This window comes from Macrobrachium rosenbergii, chromosome 48 (genome assembly GCF_040412425.1).
Source record: "Macrobrachium rosenbergii isolate ZJJX-2024 chromosome 48, ASM4041242v1, whole genome shotgun sequence".
In the NCBI taxonomy this organism is placed as follows: Eukaryota; Metazoa; Arthropoda; class Malacostraca; order Decapoda; family Palaemonidae; genus Macrobrachium; species Macrobrachium rosenbergii.
This window is the reverse complement of record NC_089788.1, coordinates 64956726-64978831: the sequence shown is the minus strand read 5'-3', so window position 1 is coordinate 64978831 and position 22106 is coordinate 64956726. Positions and strand designations below refer to the sequence as shown.

Genomic DNA, 22106 nt, shown 5'->3' with positions numbered 1-22106 from the left:
CTATGGAGGATGGGAGAGAGGCAGAGCTGAAAGATACAAGAGTGGAGAGGGTTAGTGTAAGGTTGAGAATGCTTGTGAAAGTGACTGTTGAGAACAAGAGAATGGTTAACAGGTTGCAGAATGGAAAGATACCAGATAGTGTAATTAAATGGATGACCAAGTTTTCCAGAGTGTGTCTAGGTGAAGGAAGTTTCTGAAAGAATGGGAGAGAGGAATAATTGTTCTGCTGCGTATAGTAAAGGTGATGGAAGCAACTTATAAGAATCATGGGGGCATACCATTACTTAGCCCTTAAACGCCGAGCCTCTATTTACAAAAACGTCTCCCGTATGCCAGCGGCATTCGGTGAGTTAGCGCCGAAGCGGAAAAAAAGTTTTTTTCAAAAAATCACAGCATGCTTAGTTTTTAAGATTAAGAGTTCATTTTTGGCTCCTTTTTTTTATCATTGCCTGAAGTTTAGTATGCAACCATCAGAAATGAAAAAATATCATTATCATATAAAAATATTGGAATATATGACAGCGAAAAAAACTCTTATATAATTGTATACAAATCGCTGTAAGCACAACGGTTAAAGCTAATGACTTAATTTTTTTTAGTTGTATTGTACACTAAATTGCGATGATTTTGGTATATAACAAACTGTAAAACGATCAAAGCAACACAGAGAAAATATTATCACAAAATGATGCATGAATTAGTAACGCCATGGACGTAAAAAATGTTTTTTTAAAAATTCACCATAAATCGAAATATTGTGCTAGAGACTTCCCGTTTGTTGAAAAATGAAGCTAATTGATTGAATATTACTAGACTGTAAGTGTTTTAGCTTACAATTGCAGTTTTCGACCATTTCGGTCGAGTTAAAGTTGACCGAAAGTCGAATTTTTTCTATTTATCGTGATTTATATGAAAATATTTGAAAACTGATAAAAGCTACAACCATGAGTTATTTTCTGTTGTATTGTACATGAAATTGCGCACATTTTCATATATAAAACTTTATGTAACGACTAATATAAAAAGGTGCAAATATTACGACAACGAGACGAAAGAATTTCTGAGATGTTCGGCAGAGTTACCGCGCAGACGTAAGGAAAATGTTTTTTTCAAAAATTCACCATAAATCGAAATATTGTGCTAGAGACTTCCAATTGGTTGCAAAATGAAGGTAAACGATTGAATATTACTAGAATGTAAGAGTTTTAGCTTATAATTGCGTTTTTACCATTTCGGTCGAGTTAAAGTTGACCGAAGATTTAAATTTTGGCAGTTATCGTGATTTATATGAAAATATTTCAAAACTGATAAAAGCTACAACCATGAGTTATTTTCTGTTGTATTGTACGCACATTTTCATATAAATTGCGCAATGTAAAACATTTCCATATATAAAAAGGAAAAAGTTTATTTAACGACTAATATAAAACAGTGCAAACATTATGACAACGTGATTGAATATTACTAGAAAAGAATTTCTAGCTTATAATTGCGTTTTTGACGTCGAAGAAAAAATTTTGGTTTTTTTATATGAAAAATTTCACCATAAATCGAAATATTGTACTAAATTGAGACTTTCCAATTGGTAATATAAAACAGTGCAAAATGAAGGTAAATGATTGAATATTACTAGAATTCCAATTGTAGCAAAATGAGTTTTAGCTTACAATTGTAAGTTTTTTGCGTTTTTTACCATTTCGGTCGAGTCAAAGTTGACGGAAGGTTGAAATTTTGGCAGTTATCGTGATTTATATGAAAATATTTCAAAACTGATAAAAGCTACAACCATGAGTTATTTTCTGTTGTATTGTACATGAAATTGTGCACATTTTCATATATAAAACTTTATGTAACGGCTAATATAGAACAGTGCAAAAATTACGACAAAATGACGAAAGAATTTCTGAAATTTTCGACCGAGTTACCGCACGGGCGTAAGAAAAAAGTTTTTTAAAAAATTCAACATAAATCAAAATATTGTGCTAGAGACTTCCAATTTGTTGCAAAATGAAGGTACATGATTGAATATTACTAGAATGTAAGAGTTTTAGCTTACTATTGTGTTTTTCGACCATTTCGGTCGAGTCAAAGTTGACCGAAGGTTGAAATTTATTGTAGTCGACGTACGGTACGTCCAACTGGCACCCAACAGACAATTTTAGTCGACGTATGATACGTCCAGTAGGCGTTTAAGGGTTAGTATACCAGAGATGATGTATGGAAGGATTTTGCTTGAGAATGACAAATGACAGAAGGATTGAAAGGGGAAGATTAGTGTGGTTTTAGGATAGGACAGAAGTTATATGGATCAAATATTAATTATGAGAATTAGGTGAGATATTTGCAGTAAAATACAAACTGATGTAACACACAATAAACTAAAATAAAAAGGCTTGTGGCAGAACTGACAGAAAGGTAATGGGAAAGATAGTGAGAAACCTTGATACAGAGGATAAATTAGTGGGCTATTAAATGGTTTTGAAATAGAGGCAAAACATGTGTTAGAACGGGTGAATGAGAAAGTGACACAGTGTGGAATGGCTGATGTTTGCAGATGTTAATGCTAATTAGGGATAGCAAAGAAACTAAAACACTAGTAAACGAGTTTGAAAGTGTTCACAAAAGAAATCTGAGAGTAAATCTGAGAGTAAATGTGATCAACATTAAGGTTACATGGGCAAATGTAAATGTTCAAAGGGGTCTATTAAAAATAAAAGATTGCAAAGAGAAAAGCAGGACCCCACACAATACTTACTTCTTCCTCTGTGACTGAGCAGTCATGAACAAACACATCCCCTTGAGTAGTTACACCCCAAACAGAATATGGCGATGGGCGATCTAGTAAACCTCGAAACTGGTTGCAAGCTGCAATAAGCACAGTAATCATTCTAAGAAATGCAGCTAACAAAGCTTTTAATACAGTACACTTATCATGCAAACCCACTTAACAAATTAATTCCAGAGAGTTTAAGCTTACTATTTCAAATTACCCTATCACTGTTTTTATCTATTCATTGTTGATAACAACCTTCATCTTCTGTTTTAGAAACACCAGAAATAACAGAACTTCATTGAGCAACATTAAAATAGTCTTTATATTTGTTGAAGGAGAGAAAGGAACCTATGCATACTTTCAAAGAGCAAAGGTTAATGGGAAAAGAAATGGGGAGGAAGAAATGTGAGGCTTAAATAAAGAGGAAGCAACAGAGTCAGGAAAAAACCTGAAGCAGAACAGAATTCCAAAGCCTGGCTTTACAAGGAAGAAAACCATCTCAGGAGTGTACAATCTCCCGGTAACCAATTTCCACTGAGCGAATGTGAGAACAGGCAGCCTTGCATATATTACAGGACCACCTGACAGGAGGAGGAATTCTCCCTGTGAAATCACCAGAATATTAATACTAAAATAGTACCAATAAAAACAGAGAAGGAAGCACTTGTAACAGTGGGGTTAAGGATCACGAGAAAAGGCAAGAGTTGGCTCAGTAACTTAATAAATTACCATAGCATCAATCCTATTGAAGGCAAAAGGAGAGGCACCCCCAAAATGTGTGAGCAATACTCTAAACAATGATAAGTCCAGCATAAAGCTTCAATTACTGAGATGATAAAAATAATTTACTGCATCTAAACAATACATTCAATGCTTCTGATGGAGGTTTAGCAAACTGGAGCAATGTTCTTTCTAAAGCATGTTACATAAACCCTACAGACCCAAAATACTGACAGAAGTGAGAGGCTCTTATTAAATTCTAATAGAAAATAATTGAATTATTGACAGAAAAGGAGACACGGACAAAAAGAAACTGTCTTGGAGGCAGTGAAGTTTACAAGTTGTGAAATCCCCACTCAATTAAGCTCAAAATATCAAAATTAATGGATGAGGATACACCAATCTAAGATAGAATGTAATCAACAAGTTAAGGATGGGATATGAATGAGGAAGAAATAAGGAGGGCTAAATCTTCAGCATAAGCAAAGATAGGAGAAGAGACGCTGTACAAAGTCACATAAATAGGAAGAGTAAGAGTAGGTGAAACGGCAAAAACTTGTGGAATAGAACTAGAGGTGGAGAAGGGCGATAAAACGCCACTGGATAAAAAATTGGATCTAAGCCTTTAGAGAAAGGGAGTGAAGTCACGCACACAGGAAGTTTAGCGAACAGAGCCTAAGAGTTTGAAGATGTCAAAAGTGATAACAAATGATTTTTCGAAGCCCCTAATCTAAGAGACATATGGAACAAGGCCCCATGATCTACATTTATATACCATAAAAAATGTTTTTAGTGAATTTCCATATCAGCCTGATCATGGCATTTTATGTCACTGTTAGCCCAATACTGATTAGAGTACATAGAATGGAAGATGTCTTATTATTTTGTATTAATAATAAAAATGATGTGTAAAAAAATTCTGTACCTATAAAAAATAAAAGGAAGTCAAGATGACTAAAACTGTATTATGGGCAGACAATACTGCCTTAAGAAAATGGGGCAATGACACACACAATGAGGGATATTTTAAAAATGCTTAACTATATCATATCAAGATTCATGAAAATAGTGTGGAGGGAGGATCATAAGGAGGAAGTGGTAAAAAAGTTTGGTGTTCAGTGAAAACAGTTACATCTCAAAGACAGATTGTCTGGACATGGGAAAGGATGAAGAAAGGTTAGTCACAAAAGCTTCAGATATGGACAAACACCTGTAGAATTGCTTAGGAAATCATAGAAAATGGGGATAGACCTAGACCTGTTGAGAGTTCAGGTAGAGAGTATACAGGACAGGGGAGAGTGGACGATGAGCACTGCCCTGGTTTCCCTGGCCAGTGCTTCAAATGAAGTTCATAATATCACACACACTTCCACCTACTATATCAGCGATATAGTGCTGTACAAAATTAAAATACCAACTTACCACTAGATATATGGTTTAACCACTCCTCTGCTTCTGTTTCTGCAGAAAACAAGAGTGTCTTTGGCTGTAAAGGTTTATTTGGGTGATATATGGCAACAACTGAGCGGGCAGCTGCAGGATCAACACACAGCATTGTCATCATGATTGTGCAACATGAGAATTCCTCCTGCAAAAAGAAAAGCATGTTGAAATCTTTTAAAATAATACTGATTATTATTATAAAATATAATAAATATGATTAACATTATTGTTACTATTACAATAACCTCCATTTCCAGGGACCCAATCTACTAATGGTAACACTGTTTTTTCGGTTGAGTACTGACTCTCAAGAGCATATATTTTCTTCAATGAAGCCTACAAATGCTGAATAAAAGCTAGATACCCAATTCCAAATTATATACTACTGTACTGTCACATTATATTATCAGTCATTAATTCTTACATGCCTGATGAGATCTTTCTCATGACTGCCATACATAGAAAAAACATCTTAATAAAATTTAATATATTTAATTAAAATAGCAACACCAAAGACTTTGACCAAGTTATAGAACATTAAGCTAAGTTTTATGAACAGCCTATTCTAGAAATGAATATTTTCAGGTGTCCCAGACTGACTAAATTTGGACCAAATTTGGTAACCTGCTGTAATTATTATTTCTGAATTACAAAAAAATTAAAATTGTACTGAAACAATTTTTTTCTTTTCTTGACACTTATCATAACAACAAAATTCAAGCTATTGGAAATAAAATGCTCAGCGTTTCTTGCAGGAGGGTAATTTCTTTTAGTATATTAGTTTCTATTTTTCTTTCATTTATGATACATTTGTTTAATATGTGAGTATATATCATCCCTAAATGATAATCATAACTACAGTACACAAATCTGGGCAAATTAAGAGTAAGTCTGGGCATATGTGAACCATATCAGATTTATTCCCAAGAGATGTGTGATTCTAAAATGTGAATTCTTAACAAGCAAGGCATTCTGTTAACAATATTTACACATACTACCAGAATGGTCTGTACATGGAAGTATTAAATGCGTCTTGGGCACTTGTCTAAATTTTCATCTAGTCCAAGTCTTCATTTTTTATTTTTCCCCAAATTTTCTTGACCTTTCTGTCTGATAGTTCTCATCCAGCTACACCCATACCTTCTACTTTTCAGACTAACTGCTTCTAATGCTCAACAACATCTTTAGTTTTGCGATTCACTTACAATGGATTTTGAGAACACAAGAAAACCCTAACAGTCAAGGAATAGCATAAATTACCTTACAACTAAGGCAATCTGCTACACAGAATTCTGCAACACTAAATGTGTTACAATCACTATTACATCGTCTTATTAAATAATTTAATTACAGGAATAAGCTCAGTAATACATGGTATATCACTGTGAACTATAGCATAAGTTAATAGTCATGTTCAAACTAAAACTGAAGGAGTCTTTCTTCATTAACAGTAATATCAAGCTTAAGTTTTTCTCTATAATAACTTCCATTTATTGCCTCTCTTATGAGAAATCTCTTTCACAAAGCAAAATGGAAATCCAATTCAGTGCATTATGAAAACACAGAAATCCTCAATATCAAACAGTCTTTCAATATTAAAAAATTCAAACGTGGCTTCAAAAATGTAAAACCCATCCTTAGTGACACATAGCTTTTAAAATACAATTATTATAAAAAAAAGTTAAATCAGACCACAGAGTTGAAACTCTCAACTGTCAGGGATAATCAAACTGTTAAATACAAACCATCTTATTTGAACCCAGAGTATACTGCACAACCAAGGTTGCATCTTGAACTTGTGACCTGCGTGAGCCGACCATGGTTAATTCCAGAGAGGCTGGCACCCACTGACTGCCGGCCCACCAGCGGCATTTGCCAGATATAACCCAAGAGGACCCCTCCACTGCTTCTTCATACCTAAACCATAAACATATAATATCAACTTCTGACAAATTTTTTACCTTTTGTAACATAACCACAACTTTGCAAAAGTCTACGTTGATAATCAAACACCAAACTTGCCACTTACTAATTCAAATTGCTAAATTAATGATTCAACAACTTGGTGAAAATTTGCTAAAGCTTTTAAATAATACTGTAGTTGAAAGGTGTTGGCTCTAATCATACTCATGAAGAGCAAGTCAGTGGTGAACGGTTTTGCTAACACATAAACCAATCATTAATAATTACAAAATACAAAATGCTTTTATTTCCACCATCTTAAGTGTCAAGTATTTACATAAGTTACCAATATGTATTAAAGGAGGGGGTGAACAGTCTAATGAGTCTTATATATGATTTACAGAAAAGTGTAGTTTTTGAGATAAAAAGCACAGACTGAAAGCAGATACAGAAGAAAGGTGAAAAATTTATGACATTCCAGCAACAATTTAAAAAAAAATTAGACTCCTAGACCTCACAACAGCAAGTTTTTAGAAATAAGAGTTGAAGTGGATATATCCCAACACCTTTAAGGGAGCAATTTTGAAGACATTGCAAGCTCTTCAGCACCAAAAGGTAAATCAACCAAAGCACAACTTTGTTAGGTAAGGGACCAAATGCAAATTAATTGTTTTCATAAGAGAACTAACAATATGTGGCTATAAAGGGAATAAGCCGATAAAGGAACATGGATGTCAGCAAAAAGCTAAGTATTTTGATATTTTATATACAGCTAGGTATAGCTATGATATATATCAAAATTCACTGCAGTTTTGTAGCTATGGGAAATTCCCACAACCAACCCCACACACTGGAGCATGTGATTTGTATTTGGTCACTAAATCTAATGTTCGTTATAATAAATTACAATACATTTTACTAAAAAGTACTATCAAAATTAAATAATGGCCTATATTCACCAAAAACCTACACAACAGCACCCAACAAGAGCTCAGTAGCACTGAAAACCTGGTTCAAATAACACTGGTCAAGTTACTCCAACTTTATCAGTCTACATCTCAAAACATACATGATTTCAGCCTGTCATTTTTCTGTAATTTTTTTTAACCAATGTCATCAAAATGTCATGTATGATATACCTAATTCTGTACATTTGGGGGCATAACTGTTTGTTTTAGATATGAAAAAGTAGAATTTGGCTGATTTTTTTAGTAACAGTAAATGTGAAATTTTACCAAATAATTCTTTTATAAACCAATGACATTCATTATGACTTCACCTAACTGTAGGTTTGAAGGTTATTACCAGGACTTTGCACCATATTAATTTCATTCATTCAGAGCTATTAGTATGGAGGGAGTAGGCATTAAATGATTTTCACTGAAAGGGGAAAATGAAAAGAAAGGGTCACAGAAAGGATTTTGACTCCTGAAATTGATTAATGTTCTTCATTCATGGCATAAATACTATAACAATATCCAACTGTAAATATATTTTCACACAATACCAACCAGACCCTTCCATAATGCACCATGAAATTAAATTAACTGCGTAATTCCTAAAATGAATTTTGTATCATGATGAGTGCACCTTGCAAACTAAAATTAGAGCATCAACCTGTTAATTATGTAAATTTATGACAGCTGAATTCCACGCTTGAAACAATACGATCCCCATGTGGCATCTTATAAGTTCCAAATCAAGTTCAACAATCAAATGGGTTTATAAGAAAAAAACAACAGATATTCATGGGAATATAGAGTACTCCCAGAGGTAATTTATTCGTCCTCTATTTGCCACTGACCATTGTTAGTTGTGCTACTGAGTTGGGGCCATTTCCACCAGCTATTTTTTAAGACTGGCAAAACTTCTCCTTGGCACTTACACATGCGTGACTAAAAACTAAAATCACAATTTTTCTTTGCTTGAATTATAATTACTGTATAGTAAACAAACTAAACTTTTTACTAAAAAAATGAACTCTATATAACAGTTGGCTTGAATTCCAAATAATAATGAACAAGATCCATACATGCTAAAAATAATAATCTCCCTAGTTTAAACCCTCTTGCCATATTAGCCAAGTACAAAGCCAGAAATTGACAAAGAATGGTTAGATACTGAAGTGTTACACTGCACAATAAAAAACTAAGAGATGTTTGGCATAACAATTTAGGCACACAAAGTCTGTAAGATTATCAAAGACAGGGATGAAGACCATGGAAGACCAAGACAATGATGGAAAGTGGAAATAGTTGAGTATTTACGTTCCAGGACAGAAGAGAAGAAAGAACCCACTTCACCTACGAACATAAAATTCTAATGATCAACATGATAATGATGACGACAGAATTAGCCAAGAAAATTTTTAAAGACAGAAACAGGAGCATACCCAGAAAAAGGTTTAACTTCTATTTCTTGACGATTTTTAAGTTTCTGTAAGACACTTGTTCTCCAAGGCTCTGACACAACAGCTGGACTGCCCTCACTAAGAAACCTGGAAAATAATATATTGATAATTTTGGACTAAATTTTCCTTTCATAGTTTTGCATATGCCTTTACAGATTTTTCAAAATAAAGAAAGTACAGTACTCACTTAAAAGAAAGTAAATCAAGTTGAAGGTAAAAATCAATAGGAAAAACTACTACTACAGTATGATACACATACCATTTTGGCATGTTATTAGCTCGTATCCAGCACCCTCCTCCAGTTACCCACATCCACAAATGTTCTGCTTGCATTGCTAGAAGGTCATAATTTGGTGCATCTTCTCTTAATATCACAAGGTTTCCTTTCACCCCACTTGCTTCACTACCCGCACTGCTACCACTGATATGCCTGAGGCGAGCTTCGCTCCACTCTTTACTTCCAGTTTGAACAGTAGTCAAGTCACTTATTTTCTCTTCACCTTGCTCTTCTACCCCTGTGGACTCTGATACAGAGGCACAGTCTTTTTCATCCCCGCCTACATCACCATGTTGCTCTTTAGAAGTATCTAGAGTGTTTTCCTCATGGGTGGCACTACTATCACATTCAGACACAATACTTCCATTAGGCAATGCCTCACTTCCTGAAAATTGGTTAGTAGCCATTACATTTTCAGATTCCTCTTCTTCCTTCTCAGGTACAGTATCTGGTGCACTATCATCTATGAGATTATGCTTATCCTCTGACTGTTGGTCATCTACAGCTATATCATCAGATCTTGTTTCCTGACTAATACTACTTGCATCTTTTTCATCCTGGCTTTCATCCCTTCCTTCTAATTTTAATTTATCAAAAGCTGTCTGCATGCTGAACAAATCACCAGGATCAGTTTGCAAACTGAGATCTACACTCTGGTTAGGGCTGTCAGATGCTTCACGAGAGGACGAAGGTGTGATGGCAGGAAAATTAAAAACTTGGGCATTAACATTAACAGTAGCTGGATCTGGTGTTGGACTACGGCTAGGATCTGGAGAATCTAGTGTTCCTAAAGGTAAGCATATAGATTTCCAAGTACGGCCTGTGAGTTCGGCTTCTGACACTCCTGTTCTTACTAATATTGAGTGGTCATCCTTTCCTATACCCCAAACCTGCAAAACAAAGGGAACTTTATTAAAGATAACGAACAGCACCTTTGAAAACACTTATTCTACATTATGACAAGTTAGTTACCTTGAAAAAGAAAAAAAATACAAAATCCTCATTACTGTAGCCTTACCTGATCATTTGGACCAACTGCAACCATATTTAAAAGGCCAACCATAAGTAACCAAGATGATCCAAGTTCACTGTTTTGGCTCTTTCCAGAAGAACTATCTTGTAATACCTCCAGGCCTCTCCTAAACCACAGTCGATGGTCTCTCGTAAGGGCCCAAACTGACTTCACTCCAACTGCTAACTGATGTAAACGACTTCCCTCGGGCTGCTCAAGAACAACCCAGTCAGTTCCTGTAACAAAAACAAGTTTTTCATACAAGCCCATCAATCACATACATGTCTGTACACCTATATTAGTGTCCCTAGTGTTAACGGGGCCACCATTCTTTAGTCTAACAGGCAGAAGGAGGTAGAAGGAGGTAGACTCATCATGCATGAACCCCTTGGATCTTCTGGTATGTCTAGACCAATAACCTTAACTTTTCAGTAAATTGCATGTGTGGTAACAAGATTTAAGGACATTCATTGTATGATTAACAGGTTGGTATACAAAAACATTTGCTATAATAAGTTTATTGAATCATTAACTTACTGACCATATATTACTTGACTTGCTATTTAGGTGGGAGGTCAAAATGATCAGTGTCCCAGTGTGTGTGTGTGTGCATATGACAGTAGGATTCAGTGCAATGCTTGGAAGCTGTAAAGAGTCAGGAACAAAGTCCCTAGTAGCTTGTAGATTTGTAAAATGTACGGTTAAAAACTATGGAATGCAAAGCATGGAACTTAAACAGACAAGTCATTCAAACTGGACAATTGGAACACTTATTATCAACGTAAGATACAATAGCCAGTAAACCACAAGATTGTCTCTCAATACAGGCAGTCCCCAGTTATCGGCGGGCTTGTTATCTGTGATCCGGTTTTACGGTGCTTGTCTAGTGACGAAAATCGGCAATTTTCGGAGCCAAAAATCGCCGATTTCTGCTTATCGGCACCATTAATTGGGTATTGGCAACAATACATACCTCACAGAGGTGGCGATAACCGAAAATCAGCAATTTTCGGTTATCATCATGCCATCAAAAGAGTACCTGATAATTGCAGAATTCTAATGTTTGTCACTTGCTAAGGGACTAAAGAGAAAAAAATGTGGGAGAGGGGCTGAAAGGAATGATTTTAAATGAGATCAAACTAAAGATGAATCAGTATTATGAAATGGAATAGCAATCCTGAGCAACATAAACACCTGGGAATGGGGAAGAGCTATAAACAGAACTACAGGATCACAAAAAGTGAGGTTACAGGTTGAGACATACCTGAGGATTCAAATGGGGCCTGAATAGTGAAACTACCTTTTTCTTCTTCTGCCTAACAGACAAAACAGGTGATTCAATAAACATTCAGGACACAAATATAAGCCTATATATAATTAATGGAGTTGTGATAGATCAACACAGGCAGTCCCCAGGTTATGTCGTTCCAAGTTTACGTCGCTTTTCAAATATATTCCTAAAAAAATCAGTTCCAGGTTACAGTGGATGTTCCAAGATTACGTCGTTGTCTTCCACCACGACAGAACAGTATAAGTACATACAGCTAGAACATAAAGTCAAAATTTGGAAGTTTTGGATGCACAGCACACCACATCAGAATGCTAGTAAAATATTGTACAGTACACCCACTGGATTAAAGGTAAGGCTTTCATTGTATTTTTCTTAATTTTTTATACATTTGTCTTGTGACGTTGGTTACATCATTTTCCAGGTTACAGCGCAACGTCGAAATGGAACCCCCGACGTAACCCGGGGACTGCCTGTAGTGTCAAATGTAGTTTCTCTATCTTCCTAAAAAGGCTTAAGGGACTAACAGATTAAGCAAGTGCTCGGACAGGTACAAGAAATCTGTGGTGGATACTTTCATCTGTTGTGTCCTTATGCACTGTTCCGCTTGGAGAGACACTGCTAAGGAGATTGAGAAATTAAAGCAGATACTCATCCATGAAAGCTTCTTAAACAAAATGGCTCAACAGCAAACCAAAATTACATTAAATGAGTGACATGCCGATAAATAAAAAACTCTACTAACAAAGATGGTAAAAATGGCACTACCAAACTCGTTTCCAAAACAATATGCATCAAAAGCACCTGGAAGATGAAAAGGCCATAAAACGGATAATAAAAATGTCACTCCCAAAACACGGGGCGAGAAAATTCAAGTGATCATTTACTATAAAAAATATGTGAATTTTCGTACATCTTGAAAAATAGTCCAGTGTACTTAGAGCCGGATATGAAGAATTTACATGTCTGTTGGATAGATGCCAAAGCTCATATATTGGGATGATTATTAGTGGGCTCTCAAAGAGTCTTTCATGCCATGTACAAGAAGGTGCCATATTTAATTATTACACAATTTAAAGTCATTAAAAAGTTATTCATCTTCAATAACATGAGCAAGAACATGAAAAACTTACATGAAAATAGGATAGGAATAAAATTAAACTATCAGCAGGGAGGCACACAACCTAACTGGAACCTAACATTAGATGGTTCTGCAAGCCAGCTTACAGATAGTCAGCATCTCATCTGTATTTGAAAATGGTAGGTGTGTAAAGCAAGCATGAACAGATCAATGGAGAAGACTAAAGAGATATGCCCTGATGGAGTGAATAAAGAAGCATTTAAAACTTTCAAAGACTGTGTGAGTACTCATTTTATAAGTAAGGAAGAATATTCATAAAATAACTTTTAAAAACTCCAAATCTTTAGTTTGGGGTTCAATAAAACAAGGATTTGAATAACTATACTCTAGAGATATGAATAAACTTATAATTTCTCTCAAACACTTACCAGTTGGAGTATCTCTTGTCACGCCTGTCCTGACCAATGCATTCCCATCCCACGTAACAGCCCACACACGGCCTGAGCGCCCAACCCACACCGACGTAACATCTTTGTCTGTCGGTGTAGGAATGTGTACCCACTCACACCCTTCTGGGCAAGTTCCATCAACTCCTGCTCTGACCATAACCTTAAAACAAGAGAATACTATCAGCTGGTACACTAATTAATAAAAAGAAACTGCTACGCACCTCCAAAAAGTACCCATAAATAACATTTATAACTTTATAAAGGCACTCTGGATATGAATTTAGAATCAATACAGCTGGGTCAAAATACCAAAAAAATAAAATTAAACAAAATGACTAACTGCCACAGAATTTTAATTGTATGATGCCCAGTGAGAGTTCCACTCTGCAGCACCAAAAAACAGAACAAGAAAATGGCAAGTTTCAAAGCCTAAGCCTTTATCTCCTCATTATCAATCCAAACCCATCTACATAATGGAGATCACTGTACCTATGCCAAAAGATCAAAATCAATAATATATTCCTCACAGAAATACCAATGAAGCATAACTCACCCTTCCAAGTGCTGTTACACCCCAAACCATGAGCTTATCAGCATCATCACCAGGCACTTCGCCTCCACCAACACTAATATCTATGAATGGCTCCTGTTAAGAAAAGATAAGCACATCTTGAAACAGTTTCTTACATTTAAGTTGATTTTTAAAAAATAAAGATACAGCATAGAACAGGAAAACAGATTGCATTTTTGTTTAGCTTTGGAAACAATACATTAGATGAACAATGCTAAGCTTCTCATAGAACTCTTGAATAAGCGCCAAACAAGCATAAATTTATCTTCTTGCCTCTCTTCATTCAAAAACTTTACTCACAAAACAGAAAGTTGGAAACCCTGAAGAAATAAACCCCAGAGGAGAACCATGCTTCATGATTTTCTCAGCAAAAGTGCCTTCCAGCAACAATGATAACATGGACATTACAGAGTTAAGAATTCAAACTGCCACACTACAAAATGAAAAACCTTCCTTCTGTCAAACTGAGTTAATAACACAGGCAAAGATGGACAGCATACACATTACAGGCAGCCCACAGTTAACGGCAGGGGTTCCATTCCCGGCCAAGCACTGCTAACCAAAAATCTCCAATAATTATGGGAATAAGTGGCGTTTATGACGTCGTAAGCGTCAATAAACCGCTTATTGACACTGTTAACTGCTTATCAGCACCAATAAACTGCTTACTGATGCCAATAAGCCACTTACCACCGCTGATAAATCACTTACCGACGCCGAAAATCACTTAACGTCACCAAAAATCTGTTTAACAACGTTGTTAGCCAAGCGCCATAAAACCGGATCACCATTAACCAACTGCTGATAAGCGAGGACTGCCTGTACAGGATAATTTTTACAAATAAATCTTGTCTTCAACATGACGGGTGGCTACAGAAAATTACAAGCAGACAATTACTACTAAAAAGCAGCTAGACCAAGGACTATAAGTAAGGAAAATGGTATTTTCATAATAGAATTAAGTTTCATATACACTTACCTAGTAATTACAGTTATACTTTCTACTCACGCAGCAATTAAAAATTTGAAGTTCGTGGTAGTGATTCGTTTCTTTATACTGTAGGTAACTACCCCACCCTCTATCGGGAACAATATGTACAATGTAACAGTGATAGTCACATCTTTTATGTTTAATGTCCATCAGAGGGGAGGAGGGAGGGCTCTGATCTTGTAATTACTTAGTAAGTATATATGAAACTTAATTTTATTATAAAAATACCATTTTCATATATGTAACTTACCAAGTAATTACACAGCTGAATCCCACATTGATAGGTGGTGGAATAAATGGAGACATATTCTGTTCCAAAAACAATCAGATATGAGGATGAATTTGCAACATAAAAATCTACCAGCACTGATAAAATGCTTCTTCTTGCAACCTTTAGCTAAAAACAGAGAAAAAACTGCCCTTGCCCTGGGTGCAGTAGCAAATTACAATAGACCAAATAAAATAGTTACCCACACCGACAACAATAAAAATTAAGAACCATCATACCACTACCACAGACTGGTGGGCACTCCGGGTACAAGTACCCCCAGGCTCCACAAAAGAACTTGATACCCAAGAAATTCAAGGTGAAGAAGTTATGGATAGGAGAGGTTGCTTCCTATGCTTCCTCCACAACAACAAGCCAGCCACCGACAATGTACCTAAGGTACTAATGAAATTTTTGTACATCGTTTCAATTTCTTTAAGATAGTGTGAGGCAAAACGGGAACTGCTTTTCAAGTACAGGCAGTCCCCGGTTATCGGCAGCCATATGAAGTGGCGACAGCCCTAATACCGTTACTGGCGATCATCTTCCATTTGAAAGTGTGCCTCAATGATGATAACCAGATTTTCACCACATGATAACCAGTTATCAATGGGTTCTGATGGAACACTCTTACTGGCAGGGCCTCTGATCACCCTTTATCAGCGCCCTCACTGGGGAAAGTGAGATTATCACTGATTTTCCGGTTAGCCTATTGTTCAAGAGGTTTTTAATAGAGAACGGAACCCCGCCGATTAACCGGGATTGCCTTAGCTAGGCAGCCAACTGGAGGTTGCAGAGAATGACATACTATGCCAAAAACCATATGAAGCCTTCAGACAGCCCTAATACCATGTGCTCTCACTTGGAAGGAGGGGCAGAACATCTTCTTTGAAACTGTCCTCAATGAAATGAGAGAGGCTTGTAAGAAAAACCATGACAGCACATTCTTAGACATGGTTTCTCAATGGGTTCTTGATGGAACACCAGAGTCTTTATTAGCAGGGCCAAGTCTGATCCTCTCTTGAAGGCTGTCTAAGCATATACCTACAGTGCCCCTAATAGTCAAAGGAGAGAGTCCTTCCTCCTCCTCCGGTCCTATTATGTTCATGAGGTTTTAAAAGAGATGTTAGAACTGAAACCATGTGAAAGACAGACCACTTGGCCTGGGATTAGATGGGGACTTAGGTCTACATCTAGAAATAGCCTAGTACAAAAACCCTTCGACAGCATCTCCTTCAAGAAACCAATGCCTTGCAGAGCTGGACAGTATAATCTATAAACTTCCAAAGATGACTCTTTGTGAAGATGAGGAGTTTGCCAAGGCTACTAGAAAAAAGAGTTTTCATTGTCAAACTCTTGAGTGAAATGGTACAGAGAGGCTCAAAGGCAGAACCTGTTAACCATTAATGGGGGGACTATATCCAGGTTCCAGTGACATGGCAGTCATCCTTCACCTGTTTAGTAGTCTCAAAATAGAAAGACTTAATCAGATCCAACAGGTTCTTTATTAGAGGCCCCACTTCCAGAGTCCACTCCTCTCCATGCTTGAAGACTGATCCCAGCATAACCTGCAACCCGTTCATCTTCCCCTAGTTGATGGAAGAGAGTCTGGTCTTGGAGGTCCTGCCTGAAAAGAAAAGAAAGTCCATTTTTGGTTTACAGTGGTTTAAGCAGACCAGATGTTACTGTTTGTTACTGCTTTCACAAAATGCTTCAGGACGAGATAAATGGCAGACAACTCCTTTGCATTTACATGTAGCTTCCTTTGCTTTGGAGACTAAGTGCCGGAAGCTTCCTGAGTGTCCAGTAGAGTTCCCCAACCCTGGTCCATGGCATCTGAATAAAAGGAAAGGTCGGGGCTCAGCAGTTGCAAAGACTTTCCCCCTAAAAGTCTTTCCCTGGACATCCACCATCAGCGATCCTCCTTTATCTCCTTCGTAATTGGGAAGGCCACTGTGTATGGTTGCTTTCTTCTGTTCCAGCTTGCTCGTAGAAAGAACTGAAGGGGCCTTATATGAAATCTTCCTAGTTTCATAAACTGTTTTATGGATGAGAGGGTTCCCAGCAGTACTCATCCATTGATTCGCTGAACAAACTGGAAGCAAAAGAAAGTTCTGTACAGACTGAAGGCAGGACTCTACTCTCTTTGGTAAAGGAAAAGCCCGAAAACTCAGAGTTGATCCTCATCCCCAAATAGAGAATCTCCGGAGTTGGGCCTAGTTGAGACTTCTCTTGATTTATTAAAAGTCCGAGTTTCTTGGCAAGAAGAAGGGTAGTCTGCAGATCCTCTGCACTGCTCCTGTGACTGGGAGTGGAGGAGCCAGTCGTCTAGGTATGGGCTTATGTTGATACCTAGGAGATGAAGCCATCTTGCAAGGAGAGATAGGACTCGTGTGAATACCCGTGGGGCAGTGGAGCGACCGAAACACAGAGCCCAAAACTGGAAGACTATGCCCCTAAAGACAAATCTCAGGTGTTTCCTGGACTCCGGATGTCCTGGAAAATGGAAATAAATGTTCTACCTGTTGAGTGTTATCATCCAGTTGCCCTGCTGGATGGAGGATAACAGTGACTGATTTGTCTCCAATTTGAACTTTGTCTTCTGTATGTAGAAGTTAAAAGCACTTACATCGAGGACAAGTCTCCATCCCCCCAATGACTTGGGGACCACGAACAAACAGTTGTAGAATCCTCTTGAAGTTCAGTCCTCCACTACCTCTATGGCCCATTTCCTTATGAGGGATGACACTTCCTCCGTGAGAGCTACAAAATTCTCGGGGCCCTCCAAGTATGTCATCTATGCGATTGGTGAATTCACAGGAGGAGGGTACTCTAAGAACAGGATCGAGTAGCCCTCTTTGAGAACCTTCACTGTCAAGGCTCCATGCTTTGGCACTCAACCTCTTCCAGAAGAGGGAGAGTCTGGCTCCCACGGGTGCATGAAGGATAGAGGAGCCACTTTTTGGAAGAGGTCTTAGCTGAAGTCCTCTTGATGGACTTAGCAGAGAAATGCACCTTGGAGCGGGGTCTCAGAAACTGCCTGCCTCCCTGAAAGGGATGCTGATGCAGAGGAGAGACAGGTTTGACAGGAAAGGCAGAAAGATCCTTGGGGTGCTTCAATGATTGTGCAAGCAGGTCTTGTGTCAATTTTTTCTGCAAATCAGTAGCAATCTCCTTAATGGCCGATTGAGGGAACAAAACTGCTTGTCCAAGGGAGAGTACAAAAGTGCAGACTTCTGGACAGACGCCACTCCTTTTGTGGTGAAGGAGCACCACAACTCCCCTTCTTCAAAACTTTGGTGGCGAAAAACACCTGCTACTCCAGAGGAGCCATCCCTTACTGCCTTATCCGCACAGGATAACACGCCCAGCCAAGCTGCTAAAACATTGTGATCTTCAATTTTCCTAGCGAGCACTCCTATCGACCAGTCCAGAAAGCTAAAAATTTCCAGTACTTTAAACAAGTGCTTCACAAAGTGGTCAAACTCCAATGAAGTGAAGAAAACCTTAGCCCAAGAGAATGCCGAATGTTGTGCTGAGTCTGTCAAACCTGAGGTCACCTCAGGAAGAGGCAGCGCCTCCCAAGGATGGGATACCTTGACTACTCAGGCTTGTGACCGAGCCAGTCCGAGAACCGAGCCCAGGGCGTAGGCCCTCGCAGCTGAACTCCAAGGAGAAACAATCTCATTGGAGTCCCTCCTGTCCAACTAGCAGTAAAACCCCAGGAGGTTTAGGGGACAGGTGAGGGGATCGAGCACTCCTACCTGTCCTGCCAGAAGAACTAGCAGGAGGGGCAGGCCATGGGCAGTCACCAACCCATGATGGTGATGGCAGCATGGGTCTAGGAGTGCTTATGCCTCGGCAAAGTGCTGTCCAGAGGAGAGCGGAGAGGCTCACCAGGGTGCACCTGAGCACCCTTCTCTGGTGAGCGGGGCCGATCACGTGAACATGATCGGGGGCTGGCCGAAGTCAAGTTCTCAGGAGCTGCTTAACATCAACTTGTGCCGTCCTCACGACATGCCCCAGTCTTCTTCAAGGTCGAAACCTCCTAAGAAGAGGACTGAATAGGGGACCTCCTCTCTGCGTCCCTGATGCTCAGACCCTCAGGTCCAAGACACCAGGTTGGGAACCTGGCCGAGCACTCGCCAGTGCTGGCAGGATGTGCCAAAACACCCTGCATGTTTTTGGCACTTGCCCAAGATTCCATGGAATCTTGAGCATTTAGAGTGACTCACTCAGCTCAGCCGAGCACCCGATACTCCCGAATCTTGTATAGAACAATCATCGGGAGCAGTCTCCTCTCAAGTGTCCGAAGAAACTCGGGAAGAAAAAGGCACAATACCAATCTTAGAAGCAGACTTCTTCAAACTGGTATTGGGAACATGGGCTGGGGAAACCAGCACACCTGATGGTCCCAAAACACGAGACCCTGGTGTGGTATGCGAACCGGATCGCGAGCTCTAGGGCTGGGAAGAGCCAATGAGAGATCCCACTGCCTTCCCTGTGGAGGGAGACAGTCCTTTCGAAGTCCCAAGGTGGGACTTCTTAGGAGGGGTAGAGGCAGCCTTCTTCTTCTTCAGCCAATGAGCCTCAGAAGAAGGGGAGGAGGCAGCAGATGACGAAGTCGAAGATGAAGACAAACAAGACGACGACGACAACACCTTACGAGACCTCTTCTTTGATTTATTCATTGACATCTTCTTCAGGATAATGGTCAGGTCCCTATCCAAGAGGGAGCAGCAGAAACCACAGGAACAGCAGGAACAGCCAGGGCAGCAGAAGCAGCAAGAACGGCCCAAGCGGCAGGAGCGTCAGGAACAGCAGGAGTGGCAAAACGGACCAGGGCAGCTGAGGCAGGAGGCACAGCAAAACAGCCTGGTCAACAAGAACCACAGGAACAGCTGTGGCAGCAAGAGCAATCAACACAGGAGGCACAGCAGGAATAAGAGCAGTCTGGATCACAGGTAGAGCCGGGGGCAGGGACACCACATACTGGGGCGATGGAGTCATCAGGGTCAGAAAGTGGGTTGATACCGTGGCAGGGACCTTGGTGAAATTTGTCATGGTCACCATAGTAGTAGTTGAGGTGGCAGCAGCATGCGTGACTACTGGATTACGCCTCAGGTGCTCCAAGATACCCTGCACAGGAGGGCCCGAGAGCCCCAAGAAGAACCAGGCTTCTCAGAGCTTGGCTACCTCCTGTTGCTCAGCTGCTTCACGCTGCTCGATCGTCACACCTGAAGCAAAAGTTCGGTGAGTTGAGGGAGACTCCTCTTGCTCCGATGGAAAAGTTCCCCCTCAGAGCTAGCGGGGCCCTGAGAAGAGGTTGTCTTGATTGGCCCCCCGCAACGATCTTCGCCGACAAAGCAAGTGAAGATGACGAAGGAGTAGAGATCTCTCACAAAGGAGAGACAGTCAGAAGGGGAGGTTTACCAGGGGTAGAAACAAGGAAGAAGGGTTAGCTACCAAGGGTGTAGTCGGAGGTGCACCTCCTGACGACACCTTGGCAGCTTTCCTCCTATACTGTTTCCTCTCAGTAAACTTTGCCCACTGTGCAGGCGACCAAGAGCAACACTCAGCACAAGTTGAATTAGGACTACAGTCATGCCCCTGCAAGTAGTACAGAGGTCATGAGGGTCAACATCAAAGGGAGAACGGAAGTGGGTACAACCCTTGCTGCCAACCCCAGGGCATATATGCTGGGGGGTGACGGCCTTCCACACAGGATTAGATGATTGGTGGGTTTGCACTGGAAACAATTATCAAATATACACAAATATACAACACAACCAAAAACAAAGATCCCACCAGGAAAAACAATGTAACGGTGACCAGGGCAGAGAGCGAGCACACACATCTGCATAGCACGACGGCCAAAAGTAAACTGGAATGTTAAGATCCAGGCAAGCAGGGACTCCTGCCTACCTGACAGTAGTTAACTGCCTAACCACCTTCTTCGAAAGTTTAATGGCTGTTTCCAGCTTTGCTGAGAGTAATTCCTAAAGTAAAGGACCGAGGGTTTGTATATTGTGTGGGAACAACTTTTAATCAAAACAATGAGACATTTGGCAATGCATAAATTCCTTACTCTTACAGTGCTTGACAGACCTCATTTCTTTTATATAGCTGTACAGGCGGTCCCCGGTTTACGACGGGGTTCCGTTCTACGCCTTGTCATCAGAAACGAAAATCGTCGTAAGCCGGAAAATCGTCGAAAATCGTCAAAAATCATAAGAAAACCTTACTTTTAATGCTCTGGGTGCATTGAAAACGATGTAAACTGCATTATTATTGAGTTTTACAAAAAAAACCTTCAAATTATGATTATTCTGCCGTTTTGGGGCCATATTTCTTCCGTCGGATCGGCGTGATATAACCCCGGAACACGCTAGCGGAAATAATTTCTGATGAATATATTTGAAACCCATTGGAACCGTTGTAAACCTGGGACTGACTGTATATTTACCCATTCAAATGCCACCCAGGAGATCAGATGATGATAGAGTTATGAAGGGCATGCATAAATCTTTATCTATGCTAAAGAAGGCTTCTATCCTTCCCCTTTGGTTAACGAATGTTTAGCATTCATTTCCCTCATTAGATGGCAGTGTGCTTTGTTTACTTTTTGATGGCGAATGCAATGAGTGATTGCCGAAATTCATTCTTTGTTTTTGTCATTTCATTACCCTCTACAATCAAATTAAATGACAAAGAAACTAATAGTGATATTTATGAACACAGTAAATTTAGGGGATGAAGGTCACCAATAATAATCTGCAGATTCTGAGAAAAGTTAAGCAGTTGACTTAAGGTTAGGCTAACTCAGGAATGTAGGCTAAATGTGTTAAAGAAAGTACACTACTTTAATGAAAATCATATAATATGAAGTTATAAAATGAAAATTAAAATATGAGTAATAAA

The 22106-nt window shown here is 39.1% G+C and overlaps 1 protein-coding gene across 1 annotated transcript in view; it reads right to left on the bottom strand.

Annotated features, from left to right (window-relative positions):
• The window catches only part of LOC136831125 (tectonin beta-propeller repeat-containing protein-like), a 44884-nt gene that overhangs the window by 15748 nt on the left and 7030 nt on the right, over positions 1 to 22106 (bottom strand). Inside the window, exons 6-13 of the mRNA XM_067091078.1 lie at positions 13909 to 14001; positions 13335 to 13515; positions 10544 to 10773; positions 9508 to 10415; positions 9231 to 9335; positions 6682 to 6853; positions 4916 to 5081; positions 2756 to 2865 (exon numbers count right to left, since the gene is read on the bottom strand). Of these exons, the coding sequence (XP_066947179.1) occupies positions 2756 to 2865; positions 4916 to 5081; positions 6682 to 6853; positions 9231 to 9335; positions 9508 to 10415; positions 10544 to 10773; positions 13335 to 13515; positions 13909 to 14001 (1965 nt within the window). The remainder of the gene's footprint in view (positions 1 to 2755; positions 2866 to 4915; positions 5082 to 6681; positions 6854 to 9230; positions 9336 to 9507; positions 10416 to 10543; positions 10774 to 13334; positions 13516 to 13908; positions 14002 to 22106) is intronic.